We start from the raw sequence: 24,101 nt of genomic DNA, 5'->3' as shown, positions 1-24,101 counted from the left end.
TTGCTATATTGTTGTTATCATGCTAACAATAATCTCCTATATTACAGGTCTCATGTGCATACCAACAGGCATGTGCAAAGCAAGATAAGCTTTATACCTCTGCCACAGTGTCACCCAGGTGATGCAGCTAGTCAGCCACAAGCAGACACTAGTTCTCCTGGCTCCACCATCTAAGCCATTTGTTTCTTCTCTTCTAGGTGAAATTTGGGCCCTCACTGAAGTGAGTGGCAGCACCACCACCAATGCTGTTGACCTTGCCGGGGATGCGGCCACGTAGTTTAGATGACCGCTTCTTTAGTGAGGTTCTGTATTCTGCAGAGTTCTAGAGCCAAATATATTTAGACCAAATCCTATTAGTTTTGCTGACATAGTACTTCCCTTGAAATCAATGGTTAGGTTTTCTTAGCAGGAGATGAACAGGAAGATTTCATGTGTTTGGTATGCATTGAAGTGCATACTGTACTGCTAGTGTTATCTTTTCAGTGAGTTATAACAAACAGGGGTTTTACAGCTCCTCAACCAGGTGGCTGATTCAGCATCACATATATTATAGCCACTACTGCTGACTGTGAGGCATGACAATAAATCCTCAAGTGAGATAGCATGAGCTAACCGAAAGCTTCAGAACTGTACATTCTTCTGGAGTTTCAAGGGACACAGACAGGTTTCACTACATGACTACAGGCTGCTGTCAGGGTGACCTTTGGCCAAATCACTCATGGAGTCAAACCTTCATTTGCAGAATGGGGTCAAATCTGTCTGAGCTTTTGAAAAATTGTTAGCTCAAGAATGGGCTGATTTGGTCTACTGAAAAGTATCTACAATATTCACCTGTCGGAAAATAAACCAACAAAAAATCCAACTCTAACTGACTTACTTAGACACAGAACATTTTCCCATGCTCCCACCTATCAGCTGGATTTTCTAGCCCAACCACAGCACAAAATGACATCAAAATGCTGGAGAAAGCTGATGAATAATTTGATGGCAGAGAACTAGTGAAGAACATAAGGCAGTGATGGATTTCTTTTGGGGTATGTTGTGTGCAGTGGAGAGCCTGGCAGAGATGAGTTCCACTCACCTGATCTTCTATAGGGGCTGCAGCATTCAGGGCTGTTATCACTTTTACAGGGATGGTGTAGCTGAGTAGCAAGTTACTATAGCCAGCTTCCTGCAGATGTTCTTCTTCACTGCATCTGAAAGCATCAGAGCCTGTAAACTGTATGTAAGAGTAGCATTGTCAAATTCTTTTTATCTATTACACTGTAAGAAAATACAACTAATTATGGGCATTTGTTATATGACCGTTCACCTCCCTGACTTAATTTCATAATCTCTCTTGTTCCTATGTCCTCTGTGCATCATATTGAGGCAAGCTCTGCATTAGCCTATTCTTCCTTCCTCTTCCTCCCTCAATCTCTTTTATTATTCTTCTTTTAATGTATTTTTACATTTTCTTCTTCCTTCATCACAAAAATCCTCCTTTCTCACCCTCATTTGCCTATGACAACACCCATAGCAAGGGCTATTCCTCCTTCTCTGTATTTAAGCAAACATTTCCTTTATGCCTGCTCTATCACTCCCCTTTTGCCAGAAGAGAAATACTAGCTCCAGTCACATCTTTGACCCCAGTCAACCTATTAATCCACTGGAGTTTTATTCTTACTTAGCCTTTTGAGGAACAGATTCAGGTGACTACGGCAAATCTTTTTGTCTTTCCCTTCAAAACATACATGTACCTCTAAGCATTTGAATATACAACTGCATTAGTAGGCATGGAGGTGTTGGGCTGACGATTGGACTAGATGATCCTAGAGGTCTTTTCCAACCTTAATGATTCTATGATTATTAGCTTGGGCTACTTAGACGGCAGGTGGCATTCCACCGACCAGACACTCCTTGTTCTGCAGGCTAAACTGTGGTCCTGCCTGTAGTGCACCAAACGTGCTTTTCGTGAACACTTTCACCAGCTGCATAGTGATAAAAGTTATTTTGCTGTCTGTTCCTGGGGAAAAAAAACCCAAACCAAACATAACAAGGAAATGAGATAAGAAAATCAAGAGAAAACACCATGTACCAGCCATTTCTTTGCTGACACCTGTAGTTTTGCTGCCGTATCTAGCTTTGGTAAGGGAACTTATGCTTGAGTAAATTATAAACATTACACAAACTGTCTTCCATTGATACATAGAAACTGATATTTGAAATCAAAGACCCTTCTGGCAGTTACAGATCACAAACTCCCATTGTTTTATCCCACAATGTACATGCAGTTGACTTAACAGGACAACGTTTGCTGGTGGACAACCAAACTGGTAAGAACGTCACATCAAACCCACCTTCATGACACATACAAGCCATGGTACAGCAGCTGATTTTTAGATGGTGACCTCACTGCACTATCACATTTGCAGTTTTCTTTAAAAAAATCTGTTCCAAGGAAAAATCTAGCCTGCAAACATTATCCATATCGGAAAAATAGAGGATTTTTTTTTTTTTTTGGTAGCTGCATCTAATATTCCTAAAAGAACAAAAGATAAGCCCTGGTGTCCTCATACAAGTACTTCTTTCAGTTGTGGAAGATTAAAAAGTGCTCCCTCGATTATTTCTTGTCATTTTCCCAGGATAACACATGCACAGATAAACACATGCTGTTTCAAAATCCTATTGGTTCCTGCCAGCCTAATGTGTTACGTTAGCCAGAAGCATTCTGGCTCATGAAACACATTCTTGAAAAAATGCAGACCATCAAGGAGCATCTGAAAGCAGAACTGGATGCTTCAAAAGAAAATGCATGTACCAACTGATAGAGGAAAATCTTCATTGCTCCTTGTATGTTCCTGGTATAACTTGCTAGACGAGACTTGACAACGGTCTTGACTTATATAGCCCTTGTGGTTCAGATGTTCAAGTCTTTCTGGCTTCAAGGTGTGCCTTCAGCCTGTCAACTCATCGACAGCTTAACAGCATTTGAAATGTTGTTCAAACTGCTAACAACATCCCATTTATAGTTGGGAGGGGATCTTTCTAATAATCGGCTTTTCTTGACATGCTTAAATACTAATGGCTCACACCTGTGATGACTGCATGCTGTTTTATCTCTTCTGACATGGAGAAGGGAGATCCTGACTCCTGGAAGGTTAGTCAGAAGTAAAGGGCATCTAGGAGGTGATAACATCAGTGAAATAGGGTGGAGGAACAGAAACTAAGAAGGGAAACAAGTTGTCTGAAAATTAAATCTCTTCAAGTCCTTGTCAGTGCTTTAGCATTCTTTTATGGCTAGGTTAAAGCACATGCAGAAATTTCCAAGGTTTTATTAGAAAAAAATGCTTGTTTCCATAACAAAGTGTAAAAAAAGTAACACAATGGCCTGAAAGTAGATGAGAGACCGTAAGATTCCTTGTTAAAAATAATAAACACACTGAATCATTAAGAAAGCCTATGTAAGCTCATAAAGTTGAGATTAGACAAGAAAAACGCTGACTGAATCACAGTGGCAAGTACTTCATGGCATGGAGGTGTTGGGTTGACGGTTGGACTAGATGATCCTAGAGGTCTTTTCCAACCTTAATTGATTCTGTGATTCTACTTGAAAACCTGCTTGCTGACTAGCTGAGAGTAGAAACAAGGCACCGCACAGGCTGTTCAGAAAAGTCTGTAGAGGAACCATGTGAGGAAGCAAACAAAAAATAAAACTTAAATAGAAAAATATCCTATCTCTGTCCCCATCATGCTAAGATTTCTGGACTGGGGCTCTGGTCATACAATTTTTTCTTGAGATAAATGACTCAAACTAAAAGAAAAAAATAAGTGAATTAAAACATTCAGAAGCTCAGTGCTCCACCGTGGGCATAAAGGCAAGGCTACTTGATTTGCTTGCAGTTCTTTTCAAGAAGAGTCTACAGAGGAGCAATGTGAAGTCCCCAAACCCCTGAGGAGTTATGCTGCCACTTGAGGCTTTGCTTTTTGATCCACACACCATCAGACAAATGCAAACCGGCTTTAAATGGCATATACAAGGCGCTGTTGTTTTCAGAGCTAACACCCTGGTGGGACCCTTGTCGTCTTAAATAACAGCTGTGTGCTGTATATAGTCATCTGCTTTCCACGGCATCTTACCTTCATCTGCATACCTGCCTTTTGTTCTTTGGAAAAGCTCACAGAAATCCCTTCATCGCACCTCAGCGCTTGACACAGGACATGCCACGGCTGCAACACGAGACTGGGCTGCACGGCCGGGCTCCTGTGGACGTTTGACCCATACCACTGAAGCAGCACCGCCGCAGGGCCCTGTCCAGGCTGTCCAGGGGCGTGAAACCCGCTGCTGCGGCGTCGGGGGACGCGGGACCCCCACGGCCCCAGCTCACAAAGCCACGTCTCCTTCGCTCTGCCGTGCAGAGGCAGCTCTGCTGCTCCGGACCTGTGAGGAGACCTCGGGGAAAAACCTCTGTGTCAGTAAATGCACAGCCGAAACAAGACACCCTCCTCATTTTGACACACTTATACTGTCATTGCTATTAGCTTATGCAATAAAGAGCCCATTTATTTTTCCCTTTTAGTTATGCTCATAACTAAAGCATTTATTTCATGAAATAAATACGGCTATCCGACCTCAGGAAGTGAACCCTCTTTCTTATCATCAACCCAAAACCTTTATTTATTCCCCTGAGTGCCACCTGTACCAGGGACCAAACGTCCAGCTTTCCTCTCACAACCAACCGCCGCGGGCCTGCGCCCTGGGCCGCGCCGGAACCAAAGCCTCGGGAGCGCGTTTCCGCCGGAGCCGGTCCGCCATCGCGGCGCTGGGTGCGGGCGGCCCTGGAAGGCCGCAGCCATGGCTGACACCGCCGCGCCGCCGCCGCCCGCTGCCCCCGCTCCGGGGCTTCCGGCTGCCCCCGGCAGCAACCCGCTGTCCCGCAAGCTCAACAAGATCCTGGAGACTCGCCTGGACAACGACAAGGTGGGGCAGGCGGCGGCTGAGGGGGCGAGTCGGGGGCCGGGCCGGGCCTCGGGGCCGGGGCCTGAGCCTGAGCCTGGGCCTGCCTGACGGGGAGTGCCCTGCGGGGAATCGGCCGGATAAGCTGTCAGGGGCTACGAGCCCCGATAGGCTCCGCAGTTGGGAAGCGAGCCCTGTCATACCCTCAGTTCCGCTGCGGAGTCGCAAGCTGACGTTTGCAGCGTTAATTAAAAATAGAAGTTATTTTTCCTTCTCTGGTGACATGCCACGCACCTGTTTGGTCCCTTCACATCGTAGGGGGGTTTGTATTGCTTAGCTCGGAGAGCGCTTCTCAAGCTTTTTCCGATTTAAATGTTTTGTAGCTATGCATAGGTCATGCTTTAACCGAATGTAATCTTTCTGATTAAAGCTATTCTAAAATAGTGGACAAAGTTGTGTGTTGTATGAGAAGAAGAAAGACTCAGCAATTATTTTAGTTATTTACCAACTGATCTAGACTGTGTTTAGGTAGCTTTTTCTGTAAAATCATGTAGTAGGTTGTTTTTTTTTTTAATAAGACCATGAACTTGGGATGGCTACAGACTATGTAATCTGCTTCTTTGTAACTGTGTGGAAAGTTAAGGTCTTTTTTATTTTCTAGGAAATGCTGGAAGCACTCAAGGCTCTCTCAACCTTTTTTGTTGAAAACAGTTTGCGCACCCGAAGAAACTTGCGTGGAGACATTGAACGACGAAGCTTAGCCATAAATGAAGAATTTGTCCACATATTCAAGCAAGTTAAAGAGGTAGCATTTTTACAGTGTGTCTAGCTATCTTGCAAGGGTACTGCTATGTAACTTGAAGTTTAAAAAAAGAAAAAAGGACTAAGAGAGATTTTGACTTTCCAGAACAAATATACTTTTACAGTAAAATTGTTTCATCGTTTGTTTCATTTGATGAAAATCCTGTGCAGAGAGGGGTGATGTTTCAAACAGTTAAAAATCTCAAGTGAACGTTGATCTTTAGAGATGCGTTCTCTCCATTGATTAACAGGGAGTCTCGAGCAACTATGTTCCTTGTAACTTGGGCATCTCATTTTGGTGGGATGAAGCTGGGCCTAGGCATGGCATTTCTGATTTAAAACACAGTTACTGTTGTTTGAACTTATTTAGGAGCTTGAGAGTATAAATGAAGATGTGCAAGCGATGAGCAGCTGCTGTGAAGATATGTCCAGTCGTTTGAAGGTAATATATAAATAGATGTGCTTTGTATATTTTTCCTTTTGAGGTGCGATTACTTTCTTTTAAAAGGATAAATAATTATTTTGGAGGATTAACAGCGACACCGAGATGTTTCCACAGTATGCGTATTATGTTGTTTAGGATATTAATATATTTCTTTGTACTTGTTTGAAAATGTATTGAGGAAGTCAATTTAATTTCTTCCAAATTGCAAATCAGGATGCAGCAATATACTTACTTTGAGAATAGCAATGTGATATCCATTTGTATGTGAGTGGAGAGAAAATATTTTATTAGATTGGATGTGCGTGAGATTAAAGGGTTAATTACATTTGTGTATTTCCGTTTAAAATTTGTGTGCCTTTCGCATTGACTACATCTGTTGAGTTATGTGTTCATATAAATACCTCAAGTATATTCATACAAAAGTGTCTTGTAATCCAAAGAGGGGACAAATCTAGTGTGCCATCTTCATTCTATTGGTTTTGCTTCATAACGTTGTCTCAGAATGCTGATATGCAACAAAACCAATTCTGTTTCGTATTAATACTGAATCCATAATATTCTAGGGGAAAAAAAAGTTGTGTGTTATAATGCATTACTAAATCTGGCTTGGTTTTAGTGTACAAGTTCAATATTCAGTACAGTGATGAGTTTAAAAGGTTTATGGATGCTGAAGTGTAGATGTTTTGCCAAACCAAATCTGTTCTGAATATAGCACATAAGTTATAGTATGTGAATGAGAATCCTTCACTGAAAAATCCTGTGAAAGCAGTTGCTTTTTCCCCTCCTAATGTGTGTGTGGGGACATTAGATGTCCCCTACTTAGATGAATAGGTTTCATAGGCATTGTATGTTGTTCCCTTAAGAATGCTTGTAGTTTGATGAACTTGTTCCAAAAAGTGTGAGAGTACACTGTAGCCCACTGCAGTACTTAATTTTCGGTTTTGGAAGGCAATGGGTAATGCACCTCGGAGGTCTCAGATCTCTTTGAACACTGTTAATGTGGATGTATTCCCTAGTGCAGTTCAGGAACTGTTTGATTAAACTCTTAGATGTGGAAATGAGTCAAGTGTCCATGCAGATTTTTGCTCTTTTCTGTCTTTAGATCATGAAGTGTAACTATAATCTGTGATATTTTTTTCCCCGAGTAGAGCCACCCTGCAGTGATTTCTTTTTCTACTAAAGTCAGTAGGTAGTTTTGTTCTGTGCCCCACAGGAGGTTTCCTCTAGAGCCCTGTAGAACTTGTAACTTGTCTCCATTCAACCCATGTTTTCTTTGTCTGTATGAATGTAAAGTAAGTTAATAAGCCCATGAACTAGCACTTAGTTGTCAAATACTCTGGTATTTTATCTCTAATGGGACATGAAGACTTGCAAGCATGTGCTCGAACTGAATAAGAAGACAAAAATGAACTAAGTAGAGCAAATAGAAGATATAAAGAGGAGGATCTATAGCATATAAGGCAGAAAAGTGCGCTAAGAGAGCAGAACAAATACAAGATATGAAAGGGACTATATGTTGATAAGCCAAAAAGCTTTTTACTTTTTTTATTTTGTAAGTTTATAATACCATCCAATGCAAATAACCAGATACTGTCAGATTTGGTTTCAGGACAGTGACTTGATAAATGCAGTGGATGAAAGGGAGAGAAGGAGGCAAGTGCTGGAATGGAATAAAGTGGGGTTGAAGGATAATGAAAGTTTTAATTAGTATACTGAGATGGGGAGGAAGAGAAAAATATTTCTATTTTGGATCTGTAAGAAACATCAAATATTATCTTTTTGATTTCTCTGACATGTCTGACTCTTTTTCTGCCAGTTACCTTGTTTTGCTTAGATGTAAGCTCTTACATTACCTAGATACAATAATAACAGTATCCAGCATGTATTTGAATGCATGTAAATAAAAACTGGCTTCCTGATGTGTCTAGCTAGATCCAGAAAAACTGCTTTTCCTTCCTTTCTGCTGTCCTACTGTTAGCATTCTTCTTGGCAATTAGTGCCTCTGTCCAGAAAGTACTGGAAGGAAGCAAATTTCTTCTTCTGTCTTTTTGGTTTATTAAAATCTGCAACTCTGAAGGAAGGTGGTGGTGGTGGGGGGGGGAAGTCTGGAATTAGTAGACTTCCATACTGAATAGTTCAGGTCCAGTCTTTTGTTGTAATAGTCTTTTTTTGTTAGTCTGAAGCATTGAAAATCAATATTAATTAAAAAAAGTTTAAAATACAAATACATTAAAAATCTAAATATTATTGTTTATATAAGATATCAAAAGCTTAAAGATAGCAAATTATATTGGAACTACTAAATGTTCAGTAAATTCTGTTGAGTTTTTATTTTGGTTGCGTGCTAGTCCATAATAGTTTCCTTTAGAAGGTTCAGCAACTGGCACCTCAGCGGTGCCTGCTGTCTGTATTCATGGTACAGCTCAGGCTCTCTCTGATGACTGAAGTTGTACTTGAGTGGTTGCAGTCCTTCTTTCACCTTTCAAAGTGTTCCTGTACCTTGGCTGCTTTTCCATTGTAACTAATGTAGTATGGCAGAGAGAAAGGCTGAAATGAATCGGTGCGCATATATACTTGCATTAGACCTCTCACAAGTTTCAAGACTGGCATCTTCATTTTGGCAAACGCCATAATTTAGACTTATTACAGTCTTGAAGTTATTCACGCAGAATATCTTTATAGCTCTTTCCCCTTCTTCACTTGCAATATTATTCCATACTGAATGCATTTTGATTTCAGGATTTTTTTTTTTGTTAAATCTTCCTATTTTTCTGCATAAAAGATCACTGGTGGTGTCCAGTGGGAAACCAGTAATTCTGGATGTCTTTTATCCTCTTGCTGAGGGATGAGTTTCTGAACTCTTTTAACTTCAGTTGCAGCAGTCCCTTTAGTCATGCAGCTGTTGTGTGTAGCAGAATTGTTTCTGTATGGATTCCCTTGCATTGTCATCTCTGAACGTTTAGGGCTGTGATGGACTTTTAAGTTCGTTGCACTTGGTCCTTACAGCCCTGTAAGCTGCTTGGACTGTAGAGCTAAACTTGCTAAGACCAGCACAGACAGCTGTATTCATGTTGTCTAAAATGGCTGGATGGACACTGGTACTGGGCAGTTCAGCATCCAAAGGAATTTGTTTCATTTTTCATTTTGTAACGGCAAACAATTTACAGTTGATGGACAAACAAAATAATCAGAATTATTTCTGATATTTATATTAATGTTTTTGTATTAAATATAATTGAAAGATTAACCGTGTGTGAATAAAAATGTATATAAATATGAAAATATATATGGATAAGGATATTAATTTATTTTTTCATGCCTGAAAATAGGGAGAGTTAATGAATACTTATTTCAAGAAGGCCCTTTGTCTCAAAGAGTACACTCTTTAAACTGCTTACAGTCAGAAAGCTTCAAAAGTATTATATATTTTAAAGATTGTGTAATACATTTGATACGTTTGTGTTTGTTTCAAATACTTAATTCTAATTGTATTCTAGGCAGCAAAGGAACAAACCCAGGACTTGATAGTAAAAACCACCAAACTCCAAGCAGAAAAGTATGTATACCACCTTATTTATTTCTTGAAGACATGACAGTACTGATGCAATTTTCTTTCAGATCTCGTTCTGCCACTCTTATTTTTGAGTAATGACTTTGGGTTTTCTTGTACTTGTATTTTGTTTTTAACTCTGTCTGTGTTCGTAGCTTAATTGGAATAAAAATAATGAATTCAGTTGTTTAGTAGAGGATACAAAAAGATAAGAACATGTGTTAGTACTTGTCATAAAAATTGACCTTTTAGGGAAGAGAATCAGTTATAGTGGTAAAGCATGCTGTATATGGATGTGCTTTACCTAATGTCAGTTGATAATGTAAGTTGTATTGTTTTGTAACAGATATGGACCTACTCAGTGTCTCACTAGTTTCACAGGCTTCTTGTTGTTGTTAACGCTTCATATCTTTTGGAAATCACTCTTTTGTTCAGGGACTGTGTGTAGGAACAGAAAGTTGGATTATAACCTACTCTGCCATATTTAAAGCTAACTGTGAAATACGTAAGTGCTGTTTAATGAGCCTAACATAGACCATTTTTTCCCTTGGTTCTCCAGCCTCTTGTGGAAGAAAAGATTTGTATTTTGCTCTTTTCAATATTTTTATTGATGGGAAGGGGATAATAGTCTATGACAGATTCAAGTAATCTTTATCGTTTTTATGGCTAGGGCACCTGTTTTTACAGCTTTAGCCTTTGTCAGTGTAGAATAATGAATCTCCTTGCTTTATGAGCTTTCTTCTGAAAATTATATACAGTTCACTGGAGATTAGAAAATTATTTCCAGTGATAAGTTTCTAGTAGAAGTTATGACTTTGGATAGGTCTGGGTGCGCTTTTAAAATCAGTAGGTTCGTGTTGTGGACTTCTGTAGGAAGTGGATTATGTCCTGTGAGAGCCTGAATGTGAGGTTAGAGTGTAATCTGTACATATTTTAAAAGTTGAATGTAGAATAACTGCGTAAAATACAATACTGGTTGATATAAAACAAAGGATTTGGCAAAGTCACAGTTTAAGTAAGTGAGCAGAAGTCGGGTCTTAGAAAATGTGTTCTTTTAAATATGAGTAGGTAGAGTACTAGGACAGAGAAGTGGTCATCTGTTTTCCATATTCTCAAGAAAAGGAAAGCTGCTTTGATTTGTTGTTCTGAAGCAGAATGGAAGATATCAAGACCAGTTGCAAGTGATGTATGTCTAATTGACCTTAATTCCATTAAAGGAGATTATGCAGACTGTACATCAGTATTTCTGCGACATAGTCCTTACTGGCACAATAGTTTACTTAAAAGACTTTCTGCTAATTCCTTTAAGAGACAGAGCATCCCCCTAGTGTGAGGAAGAAAAAGGGTTTAGGAAGTAGCCTGTCCTTCTAAGGGTCAGACCTTAGAGTAGACAGATAGGACAAAGTTCTCTTTTGAAAGGCTATTTTGTAAGTATACCATGAAGTACCCACTAGCAAAAGCCAAACAATACTTGTGATCTTACAATATGATTGTCATGGAAGATTCACAGTGCCATTTATTAACACAGTTAACTTTTTTTCCTGGCTAAACTTACAAAAAAAATAAGCAAAAGTTACAATGGGAAGGCTGTTTTGTTCTGTGTGGGACATTTGAGTTATCTTTTCTTCTGACTGTTTGGATGCAATGCTTTGGTTTACACCAGGCACACGAAGAGGCATCGGCTACCAAATGTTAGAGGTTTCGTGAAAAGCTGAAATCTTGCCTGCAGTCAAACAAAATACAGGTCTTAAATTGCTGATTCCTTCAGCTTAACAGGTGACGTTTCTTAGCCAACAAAGGAGTAAATGGTGAAACTGGGAGGGCATGCCTTCTCTGTCTTCTGAGCATTGTCCTAAAACGCTATCTGATTAAAATGCAGAGATGAAAGCTGAACCCATTCAAAAATAAAACAATTGAAACAGTGACTCTAAAGCAAGAACGGTCAGTCTAGGACAAGGTAGGAATTGCTGAGCGTATCATTTTTTAGAGTTCTTCCTATAAAAAGATGTATCTTTTCTTATTATGAAAGTTACAGAAGTCTCCAGATTTCATCAATCTCAAATTTCTATTTCTACTGTCTGTGGTCCTACCAGCTGTTTATTTTATGATAGGCATTTCAAAAGAAAACATGAGTTAGGTAGAAGTTTCTTGAAGTCTAGGATAATGGGAATTTTTATTTGAATAGCACCAATATAGTATAATTTTCTGTGTAATTTTTTAGTTTAATATCAACATGTATTTTAAAAGCAAATTCTGTTTTATGTACCACAGAATTTGAGTTAAGTTCTTAAATCAGTGCTGAGGAATGGTATGTTTTTAAACATTACCCTGAAAAATAAAATCAGTTATGTTCTTCCTTTTCAGATTAGTTATATTCTTCTTTTTCACAATGATAGTTACTGATCGTTTTGTAATAGCAGAGCTAATACATTCAGTCATTTTGCTGAACCAGTTGTTGACACTGTCCTTAAGGAAAGGTATTTTGACTCTGCCCTTCTCACCGAGTACTACATTAAATCCTCATCTGTTTTCATGTTTTTAGCCATTTTTAAAAATAACTTCAGAAATTATTTTGATTTGCAGTAAATGATTTGCTGTAGTAGCTGTTGGTCAAAAAAAGGTCTTCTATTATGCTTAGCATTTATCTGATTTACTTTAGCTGACCATTTTCTCATAGGAGGAAAATATTATGATTTGATTCAATGTTCTAAAACTGAGGGGAGACAGTAAACTTTCAGATGCATTTCATGCATTTATGGTAATTAGGGATTTACCTTTTTAAAAATATTTAATTTTTTTATTTGAATGAAATTTTAGGGAAAATGGGCTACTGTCTTCACTCAGATAATATGATAGAAAGTTACTTAGTCAAGTAACTGAGTTAGTATTTCACAGCTTCCCTTCACTTTCTAAGAATACATGTTGGGTCTGGCTTTGATCTAAGATGTCTAGGTGCCTTTCTGTAATAGTCTTAAGACTGTTTTCACTAAATGACAGGTGGAACCTTTGGCTTGGGTAAACCCTCTTCATGCCTGGTCAGTTCTTGTGGAAAGTAAATTTTGTCAGAAGATGTTATAGTTAGTATCAAGTTTAAAGCAAACTGCAAGTAAAAGAACAGAATGTTCACTTCAAAACCAGAGAAAGAAAGTCAATAGCCAAAGTCTTTTTAATCAGGATTGTAATTTTATTCCCCTAGCTATACAAAGCAAATGAAGGAAAGATTGAAATAGTAAGTGAACTATTTTCTTAGATTGCAACATTTTTTGACCTTGCAAATGTAAATATCTCTTTAGAAATTTTTCCCTGTGTGGCATTTGAACCTGTGTAGTGTTTTTTTTAATCAAGAACTGCATGACAGCAGTGAAGAAGATGCAAAGTGGCCACAGGAACTTGAGTATGAGGATGAACATTTTAAGTAAGAATGCTTGTTCATGCTTTCATCCTTGCATGTATTCTTTCTCTTCTGTGGTGCTTGCAAAGGGGTGGCTGTCTCAGTGGTTCTGTGCGGGTACTAGGTTTATTATACGAAGTAGGTTTTGCATTGTATTATCACCTGTATAATTAGATGTAGTTCAAGATGATTTTCAATTTACTAAGTTTCTCACCTGAACTCTTTGTTGGTAATCCTAGTCCCTCACATTTATGGTTTGAAGGTATAGTGGTCCATCAGCAGCATCCTTGCAGGTAATCCTGATGAGCTATTTGGGACTCCCTATGTAGATAAAATGTGTAATTTAAGACACTTGGTTAAATAGTTGGGGTAGAAAACAAGATGTTTGTCTCGGATTTAAGTTAAAACTTCTGCATTCTCAGGTTGTTGCTTTGCAGCATTGTTTATCTTGTAACTTAGTTTGTGAACTTTAGACCCTATTTGGCATAAATGCTAAATAGAATGTGTTACTTGGGTGACAAATTAAAAAAGTAATCTTTGATTAATACAATTGCGTTTTTATATTTCTGAATATGTCAGAGTTGGTGCATTTCTTTGGTCAATTAGGTTGCTTGTTCTAAATTTATTTTCTCTGTAAAGACTAGTTAAAATAACTGTACTGTACATTAGAAGCAGAACAGTTTTCTTTCACATTATTTAAGTTACGGAATCTGCTTAACATAGGAACTAGGGTTTTCTTTTTTCCTCTTCTCTCCTTAAAATTGAGACTTATCACAACTTAATAGAACCATGTAGTGTGAAAAAAAAAAAAAGTAGTTCAAACCGTTCAACCCATCTCTCTATAACATAAGGTTAATTTATTGCTGTTCAGTAATGTACAGTCTTAAATAGAGTGTTTGTTTTAATGTATTTCATAACAAACTTTGATAATAAAGAAAAACTGAGGTAGTTAATGTAGACAGTTTCTGTGAATTGTTAAAAATCCACTTCAGTATCTTCGCTAGATTTCTATACATTTACTTGAGCACACTGATATTGCTTTCAGGTTGCATTAGGCTCTTTATGTATAGTAATGAGGAGATTAGTTTGTTTCCAAACAACATCTGCTGCGTTTTAAAATATGTGGATTTGTTTATTGCCATTGCTAATAGGCTGACAGAAAAAGGATCTTGCTCCTTGAAGTGAGATTTTAATAAAAGCTTCCTGTGACTTGTCGGTTCTCTTGTTGTACCTGAGTTTAGTTCTTTTTTTCTTTGTGTGAAGCTAAAAACCTACTTGCAATTAGTTTGCAAGTAGTTTTACTTCACCTTGCATTGGCAACAAGTGTCCTGGAGTTCCGTACAGTTCCCAAACCAGAGAAATAACAGTTCAGTTCCAAAATGCTGTACGCAGAATGCCAGAGGCCTGGCTTCATAGTAGTTCTACCAGCCACTTAATGGTAAGGTATTGTGCAAGATTGTTTTTGAGGTTAGCCACAAATGACAGTTGTGGATCTAACAATTGAAGAAAGAGACCAGAAGGTAATAGTTACAATATTAATTCTTATAAAATTAAATAAGAGTGATTATGTGAGTGTATGCATATGCTTAGGGAGATCACAGAAAATAAGCCTGCAGAAATAGAAAATTGGTGAGAGTCAGAAGTAGTTCTCTGGATTTAAAGAAGACCATACTCTGAAAACTGTATAAAAGAATGGAAATGGTTTGGACAGATATTTTTTGAGTCAGGCTGAAGTTTCAGAACTTTTGTTGAGATTATGCACTTGAACACCTTTACACATTATCTTGTTTTGCTAGCTACTATTAATTGTGTTCTTAAACAGAACAAAATGTGTGTTTTGATGTCAGAGTCCTTATTAGTTATGTTGATTCTGGAAAATCAGTTTCTGTAGCACTAGGATTGTTTCAATTTTTAAAAATACAGGTAAATATGATTCTCAAACATACTTTGGAATGCAGCAGTATGTACTTCAATTTATTTTAAGTGAATTACATTCAGACTTGCTCTGTATTTAAATTCAACAAACACAGTTCTTGGAGTTCAGTGAATGATTTGACTGTCACCTCTGTGTTCAATACAAGGTCAAAAGTCTTAGGAAAAATATTTCTTAGTGAACATCTGCTGCTTTAGTAGTGCTACACTACAAATGTCTCATGCTTGTCTCTTCGTGGTGCTTTTTTCATTTTCTTTTTTAAGAAATATCTTTTTCGTCATAGTCAATTTGGAAATGATGCAGGAAGTTCAGGAGTATTTTTAGCAGGTTAGAGAGGTTTGCTTTCATCACCATACCCTGAGAAAAGTGGTGATCTGGTGGTTTGCACTGATGAGATGTATTTCATGTCTTGACCTTTTGAAACGCGTAATTGCATTTATTCTTGTGAATATGCTTCATGAGAAAAAGCAGTGATTGCCTAAACTGAATTATAATTCGATGTGGGGGAGGGTGAAGGCTTGAAATTCTGAGGCTGATTTTGTTTCTTGATACGTACCAAAGTAAAGCATAGGTTACAGGGCATAACACAGGAATCAAAACAGCTAAAATGGATCTGAAGAAAAAAAACCCTAATTTGACATATTCTAGCCATGACCAGCAGAGAAAGTGCGAAGCCTTATTTCCTGCCATCTTTTCTACCTGGCAACCATGTACTCTGTTGAGGCATGAAATACTCTTTATTAATATGAAATGAGGCATGGTTTTACAGGTTGAGAAACATTCATCGGAAGTGCAGAATCAGTTACCTGATACCATTCCTTACTGATATTTGTTTAATCTGCTCTTAAAAGAAAAGCCCAGGAACAGAGAGCCCATGGTCTTCCCTGGAAATTTATTTTGGTTCTTTATTATTTTCCTACTATCTGATTTAGTTCTCTTTTTCCTGCTGATTAAGCTCATTTGTTCTGATCTTACTCCAGGTGGATGTAGAGAACAGTGTGTTATTTTCATGTCTTTGGCAACATTTTTTAATTCGATGGCAAATTTGAAGGTAGACTAAGCAGTACCCTTTCAAATGTCTTCATATCAGATTGTATAAAAGATATGCTGAAGATATCAGTCTGCTTGGTACAATAATACCAACTAGCTCACCTCTACAAGATGGAAAAGAATCTATTCACTGGAAATAAACTCCTTTTTAACTTAATCTCTGTTCAAAAGTTAGAAACCATATCTTGTATCTTAATCATTGCTAAACACTGATTTAGCTAGAAGTATATGTATCATGATTGCTGTGAAGTTTTGCATGTGAAAATTGCTTATCCGGACTATTCTGTAGATACATACCAATGATATTTATAGAAAACCTGATGGATGTGTAAGCAGAAAATTATTAAATTCTATTAATTTATTTACAGCATATAAGCTTTTTTTATTCTAGTGTTTAGTAATCTGTTTGGCAAAGTTTGAATCATTTCAGTGCAGTTAGTATTTTCTGTTGCTAAACTTCTGATTTAGCCTTTTTGATTTTTACCTATTTATTTTTAGAGCAGAATGTATTATATGGCAGGGCCGCAGCATTGCAGGCTAGCTGTCTTTAGATAGGGATTACAGATGGGAGAAACCTTCTAAGTTCAAGTCCACTCTCCTGCTGCCAGCTATCATTTGCATGATGACTCTCATAAACTCATCAACTATTCAACATATAACTTGTTAATTTTATTTTGCATTTTGTACGTGTTGCTGTTCTTGGAACGCTTGCCTCAAAAGCTTGTTCTTTCCAGTAAAAGTCTTTCCCTAATTTCCAACCTAATGCTTGGATATAAATCAGCTGTTTTCTCATCTTGTCCTTTATCTTAAGAGCTTCCTTCATCTCTTCTCATAAATTAAGTTCTCCATTCCCATGATCATCCTGCTGGCTCTGGTCTAATGGGAATCCATTGTTCTTGAACACAGATGATCATGTTTGTGATCTGTTTTCCAGATGAGGTCTCACTAAAGCCTTCTATAATGTTACTGCTATTTTACTGTATCCTGGGAACATTAGACAATTCACTATGATTTTCTGTGCCTTCCTATTTTTTAATTAAGGAGAAAATTTCATAATTATATTCTATGATGGAATTGGTCACTGAACACCTTCTCACAGTATTTCAGGTCTTTAATAAAAGATGTGTTTGACAGTCAAAATATAGAATATAAACATTTGTTCTGAATATTTACAAATGCATTTTTGCACCTGGACTTATTCGTAGGAATAGTTTCCTAATGCTTACTTGTGTGTAGATGTTTTGTTATCTAGTCTTGTATATTTGCCTTCCACAAAAACCATCACAGAAAAATAATTTTTCCAGCTACTGCTGAAAAGCATTATACATGTCTGTTTTAAGATGTTTGTTATTTCTTTACGAGTTAGAAATACTCCATCTTTTTGAGGCTTTAAAAAATGTATTGAATCCTCCGTACCACAAATTGAAAGTAATTTCAGAACGTGCTGCTATTACTCGTCCTAGGTAAAGGAAGCTAGCAGATTTTTATGCTGTACTTGGTGGCAAGATAAAATTAAACTTTGGAAAAGCCTGTTTCTTCTCCACCTCATTTTTTTGAGCTGTCTAGGTGATAATCCTAACAAATAGTGTGCATTTGTATTTGGTTCAAGGGAAAAGTGCATGAAGTGCATAGTTTTCCCAGCCTTTTGAGTTCTCTTGCAAAAGAATTCTGTCTCCCTGGCAACGATTAAAACTGGGGAAATTGCTCTTTGTTGGAGTCCCGTCCCCCGCCCAAGCTCCAAAGTCTACCAGTGCTTGGCACTTCCCCCTTTGCATTGGTGCCGTGTTCCCATGATCTGTTAGTTTTGTTCCTTTATGCAGGGATAACTTTTGTAAAAAAAAAAAAAAAAAAAAAAAAACCCACACAAAAAACCCCCAAAACTTTGGGATAACAGCACAGTGTGGCTTCTCCTCTGCTGTACTGCACTTCCTTAGAACACAGTTTAGAAATTATTATGTTTATGGAAAGGCCAGTGGGTCTTGAAATGTCCAAGTGTTTGCCCAGGTACCGATTGCCGTGGGTTACATCTAAGATGGCCTTTCTCTAGCTTTTATTGTTACCTGCATTGTGTTTTGCGTAGCAATTATCGCAGTGAAATAACTCTAGCAAGCTTGAATGATATTTTAATCCATTTCCCTACTTTAATAAGATTGATTAAATTCTAGTTAAATATGTTACCTTACGTCTGAGGAAATATATATATATATATATATATATATATAAATAATTAAATACCTATGCAAATGTATTGGTCTCATTAATACTGTATACTGCCAGATAGAAGTCAAGGGTATGTAGCACTTACATGTTTTGTTCCTGATCCATCATCTAGTATACAGGATCTCTTTCTCATGCAGATTTATAACCAAGGCAACTTTCATAGCCAGCATAATCAGAGGTGGCTAACTTGGGTTTTGAAACTGACTAGCTTGTTGAAATCCCAAGTCCTTTGTAAAGAAACGAAAAAAAAAAAAATAGCTTTATCAAAATTCAGGCGCATGCTTTTAGGTTTAGGATAGATGTTTGTCACCACTTCCGAATGCCTATCTTGAGAAAGATAGGTGAAACATTGCTGCCACCTTGAGGCTGTTATTTTATGTTTACATTGTGGAACTTTTAACTTGGCAGTGTGCTACAGTTTAATATATTGACTGTTTTATAAAAGTTAATTATTGGGATTGTGCAGAGTGGGTCAGTGAGCAGTTACAGCAGGTGTTAGCCAAAGACACAGCCAGGGATGGGAATGGCTTTAAAGCACGATGTTTGATTGAGCCTTGTTCTCTGTAGCAGCAAAAAAGGAATGGAGGGCGGACTGTGCAGAGTGAGGACTTGCAGGAGGAGAAGGGTTGAGTAGTGAGGTCTTCTGCTGTTGTTCGTTTTTATAATGCCAGGAGTGAAGGGTGCACAGAATTCTAGCGCAGACTAACAAGCATGCTGTTTGTACTGTTCCTGACTCTGGTCCTTGTTCTTTGAAAGTCGACAACCCCAGTTCCAACAAATCTACAAAGCAAACTGAAAAAAAAACGGTTATGCCTGGTATATTGCACTTCTTAAAATCAGACTTCCCCTTGCCCCCAGTTTGATGAAAGTGTACATTCAAAAAATCTGAAGAATGGACAGGAATAGTAAATGGAGATCTTCTGTAAGAGCACTTAAAAGTTTATGCGCTCAGGAGATACACAGGTTCAAAGAACGGAAAAGTTTCTCAACTTCTCATCTGCTCTGGTGTTTATGGGACATATTGTTTCAGTTGAAACCAACGAAGATCTTGCATTCGCATTCTCCAGTGTCTTTCCTACCTTCCTTCTTCTTCCTGAAGGGACGGATAATCCAGTGTAAGTCTTTTCAGCTTTGTGGTTTTATATTAAATTGAGATTTCCATCACAAGATGAGAGACTCAGAGCAACTATTAAATAAAGTTAATTCACTAAATTACGTTGTCTGTTGTTTCAACCAAATCCAATGATGGTGATGTTGATGGATTGGACTTCCTCAGCACAATGGTGTAGAACAGGAATGCACCGTTGAAAGCACCATCATTGGGTGAAATCTTAAGTGTCCTTGCCTGATTTTCAATTTGAGTAGCTATGTCATATGCCTCTAGGTTTTTGGGGGGGGTTGAGAGGGGAGGGTCGTAATATTTTTCTTTATTATTATTATTTGTTGTAACCGACTATTGAAATGACCTCTTTTTATACCCCAGAAGGGTTCTAAAGTGTAGTTTTCATGAGCAGTTTCATAGCAGCAGTGAAGTAAGTAGTTGTTGCTCCCTTGCCTCTTGCAGCTCGCTGTGCTTGCACACCCCTTAGTACAGGGAGTGTGCCTGTACGGAACTTAGTACCCCACAGTCCCTTAGTACAGGCCTGTGGTAAACTGATTGGAGAATACATATAACCTCCACCCCCAAAAAATAAACAAAATAAAAACTTTTGTTTTTTTCCTGCCAGATTCGTTCCCTGATCTGATTCACTACATGATAGTATAAACAATGATTCTGGCACAGTGGAAAGGGCAGTACAGGGCAGGGATGGCTAAGGCATCATTGCAGTGATGGAATATGTTACTACAGAGCAGACCTGATCCATCTTTCATCTGTGTTGTGAGAATTACATAGTTATCATCAGAAAATCTCTCACAAGCCTAATATTTAATTAAAAATACTCTTTTGTTGGTATCCTTCTGTCTGTTAATTTTTGGGAGTATGTTTTGTAGACAGCTTCTCTTCATACTTTTTCCTCTGTCTCCAACTGAAGTTACACCATGGCTTCCTCTCTTCAGATTTTATCGCCTAATCTTCCTACTGAAAATTTACTGAATGTGTTCAAAATGGTATTCTTCTATTCTCCTTCCGCTGCAGTGAGGTCTACCACGCTTTCTGTGCCAGAAAAGCATATCAGTGGGGCTAGAAAACAGTGCCAGGTCTGTTTACGTTTGAAGATAGTCTTGCGTGTCCTCCCCCAGATAAGAGGGATATAGATAAAGTTATTCACAGAGAAGATGGGACAACTTCAATCCTTTCAGACCCATCACCTCACGTCTCCCCTCTCTGCCCCCAGAGTCTTTTGGTACTTTCCATTCTCTCCTAAATCTTTCTCTCCCCATGCCCCATTCCTTGTGCTAGAAAACAGACTCCACCTCCTTGCCAAACCATCATGATGCTTCTGAATCTTTCCTCTCTTCCAAATACCTTTCCGTTCTTCCTGTACCTTCATTTTCTTGTTTCCAAGCTGTGTATGGACTCTTGAGCCCTCCCTTTTTAGCCTTCTTCCCTGTTCTTCCTGACTTGCAGTGAGCTACCACCAGATTGCTTGGAAAGTGCTGTAATTTTTCAAGGATGTGTCTGCTGTCATTGCCTGTTTAGTTGGCCAAAATTATCCTCCATCACTCTTGTTCCTTCCCTGAGAAAGATTCAGCTTCATGGAGACCCTGAATTTGCAGTTGTAGAGTTTACTTAGAGAAAATTAAATAGACAGACAGTTGGATTTTAAGCATTGCAAAACTGTCAATGTAAAGATGAAACAGCCCCACCTGCTTAGAACCCTGCGGAAACCTGACTTGGCAATTAAAGACGTGGTATTAAAGCATATGAGTTTTTGGTTTTCCTTTTTGCTTAGGTGTCTTCTGTGTAACTTACAAGTACTGAGTTGCTTTCCCCTTTGATTTTCATAAATTTTACTGTTAAAACACTGTTGGATTTTATATTCCCTTCCTTCTCACTGTTCAGTATGATAGAGCACTGAGAATTGCAAAACATTTCGTCTGATCTCTAAAAGAGTTTGTGGAACTGCAGGATGGGAAGGCCATCCATGTCTACAGAAAGGAAGCCAGTTTTCTGTGCTTCTTACAGCTGAATGCAGTCCAAACACTAGTTGGATACTAGAGAAGTGGTAAATAAGTAAGTAAAAGCTTACTTTTCAAGCTTTGATCTGGCAAAGAAATTTAATTATTGCAATCAGTATTAGAAGTGTACTTGCCTGTCTTACCACCCTATAATAACAGTGTGTTTATCTTGCAGTAATTACATTGGAAGCTGAAACTGTCTTAAAGTAATTGAGCCTTGTTCTTCTGCAAATAACTAAGTAGTGTCTTCTCAATGTCCTGAAAAAGTAGTCTTTATTTCCGGGAATGCTGTGTGCTCAAACCACAGTTTGAGCAATTTTTCTGTTGCTACAGGAATTCCAGTCCCTTCCTGTAGAATAAAAGTATGTTCATTTGGGTCCTTCTGTGGTTGTAAGGTGTGTGACAAAATGTGTGCAAAAAGACGCTGCCCACGAGATGGCGTTTGTGTATTACATCCCTGCTGTGTTTATTTCAGGAAGGGTAATTAACAAGAGAATTAGCCACTACGTTTTGATTGCTTGTGAGATTAGTAAATTTGTATCCCAACTGTATGTTGTTAAAAAGAAATGGATCTGTTCTACAGAAAAGTAGGTTAATCTAATGATCATTTTCTCATTTTGGGTGTTACAGCTTTTTGTGTCTCTCTGAAAACATGAGCTGAAACCCCATTCTTCCCTTGATGAATTTGAAAGGAAATAACTGTAAGCATTACCACTGTACAAGCACAAAGTATCTGGATTAGATAACCTGTGATACAAATGCTAAAGGAATAGTTTTTAAAGAACTTACTAGTTTTCAAATGTGCTACCTTTCAAATGTGTTACCTTTATGCACTCTTTACTCAGTAATCTATGTAAGTTTAATAGAAAATTGTATGTGAAGATGCAACTCAAGTGTTTCACGGCAAGAATGTACTATTAGAATTTAATAACACCTATTTCTAATGCTAATTATATTTCCAAAAGTATGAATATGCAAAATAAATCTGAGATAAGCATAAAAAGGTAATGTCCTCTTCACTTTGTTTTATTACAGTCAGAGACTAGAAATGAAAGCACAAGTTGCAGACGCATTCATAGCAAAATTCCAGCTGACACCAGATGAAATGAACCTCCTTCGAGGCACAAAAGATGAGCCAATTACTGAGGTAGCTCAATGAACATTAAAAGCTTTGCCCTAAAATGTAGAAGCGTCCTAGCTGAATTGTACATGAGATCTTATCATCAGTTTGTAATTTAATTTTTTGTGGAGGAATGTACCTTTTAACAGAGTGGTGAATTTCAGATGAGTTTGAAATGTGTGATGAAAGATTCAAGTAACAAGAAAGAAAATCAACATTAAATTCTAGTTTGGGTAATGAGTGTAAGGGGCAAATGAGCTATCGTGTGGTTCTACACTTAAAAAAGACCTTTATGAAGTCTGAATTTTCAGTTAAGATGTTTTAAAACTTCATCACACTCAAATAAACCAAATGAGAAATTTGCAGTGCTTCAGTAATGCGTAGTACTACCCTTGTGCATGTGTGTGTGCATTTTGCATATGCATGTATATAGGTATTCAGTGACTTGAAACAATATAAGCTGAGACTTTCCCTCATTATTATTAGGTTGATGAAGATATTAAGTGCTGATTCACTTTTAGCCACCTTCCCAAACAAGTTTTTGAATATGTTTATGGTTTGAATAAGAAGGCACATTGTTCTGCAGTAAAAGCAAACTGAATAATGAGAGAATTGAGTACACTTAATATGATTTTTATTATTGTAGTTGCATAGAAACCTTCACTTAAATGTAGACTACCTGCTGAGACATACTATCTCGTTTCCACAGGCATCCTGTTTGCAGTTAAAGCATTATTAAAGACATGGAACAGATAACCATAAACAGTGCTGATGAAAGCATAAATGGAATGTGTTAAATGATTGTGCACTTGAGTAATTGCTGTATGCTTTTGTACCAACTATTACCATGAAAGAACATTCAGGTTTCTAAAAAGCACATGTTGCAGGGAACAATGACAGCAACGCTGTGCCATTTATTCAGTGCTCGGTTCGCAGCAGAACAAGGATTAGTCCTTTTGATACTTTGATCTGTCTAAAAAATGTGCAGAAGTAACTGAGATATAATCATAGTTGTGCTACTGAAATGGCAGACTTCAGTAAAATCATGTGTGTGCTTTTCCCCTATGATAGAATCAACCAACATGCTTAAAACATTTTTAGTCAGGTGTCTGTTTTGGGAATTTTTTAATATATTTTTTTTTTTCCCTGAAGGAAGAGTGATTTGGGTTTTTATAAACATGATCTTCAACACAGTTGATGCAATGCAGTAGGTTAAATCAGTGTCCTACTTCACTTAGACTGTGTATTTTTATATGACTTGAGCCAGAATGAAACTGTACTTTCCTGAGGCAAACTGTGTTCAAGTCATGGAAGATATAACAAAGTTATACCTGAATTCACTAGTCTCCTCCATGATGTTTGAAAGATGAATTCATAATAAGATGTGTTTAAAAATGTTAGTGGGTTTCCATTTGGTTAGTGGTTTTCCTAAAACACTGACAAAATAACTTTTTTGGCCATATGTCCATGTTTTCTAGTTTTTTTTTTTTTTCTCCACTGCTGCTGCTGAGTTATTCAGGGGGGAAAGATTGTCC

At 37.8% G+C, this 24,101-nt stretch overlaps 1 protein-coding gene and 1 long non-coding RNA gene across 2 annotated transcripts in view; both read left to right on the top strand.

The window, feature by feature from the left end:
• Nucleotides 1-4,778: 4,778 nt before the first annotated feature.
• The window catches only part of COG6 (component of oligomeric golgi complex 6), a 59,293-nt gene continuing 39,970 nt past the window's right edge, over nucleotides 4,779-24,101 (top strand). Inside the window, exons 1-5 of the mRNA XM_075490331.1 lie at nucleotides 4,779-4,960; nucleotides 5,598-5,741; nucleotides 6,108-6,179; nucleotides 9,680-9,738; nucleotides 22,482-22,593. Of these exons, the coding sequence (XP_075346446.1) occupies nucleotides 4,835-4,960; nucleotides 5,598-5,741; nucleotides 6,108-6,179; nucleotides 9,680-9,738; nucleotides 22,482-22,593 (513 nt within the window). The 5' untranslated portion in view covers nucleotides 4,779-4,834. The remainder of the gene's footprint in view (nucleotides 4,961-5,597; nucleotides 5,742-6,107; nucleotides 6,180-9,679; nucleotides 9,739-22,481; nucleotides 22,594-24,101) is intronic.
• On the top strand, nucleotides 10,206-16,461 carry LOC142404003 (uncharacterized). The gene is made up of 3 exons (XR_012773712.1): nucleotides 10,206-10,237; nucleotides 13,363-13,416; nucleotides 16,037-16,461. It is a non-coding gene; the product is annotated as an uncharacterized LOC142404003 (long non-coding RNA).

This window comes from Mycteria americana, chromosome 1 (assembly GCF_035582795.1).
Source record: "Mycteria americana isolate JAX WOST 10 ecotype Jacksonville Zoo and Gardens chromosome 1, USCA_MyAme_1.0, whole genome shotgun sequence".
In the NCBI taxonomy this organism is placed as follows: Eukaryota; Metazoa; Chordata; class Aves; order Ciconiiformes; family Ciconiidae; genus Mycteria; species Mycteria americana.
Note: the sequence above shows the minus strand (reverse complement) of the source record. Positions and strands in the feature narration are given on the sequence as shown.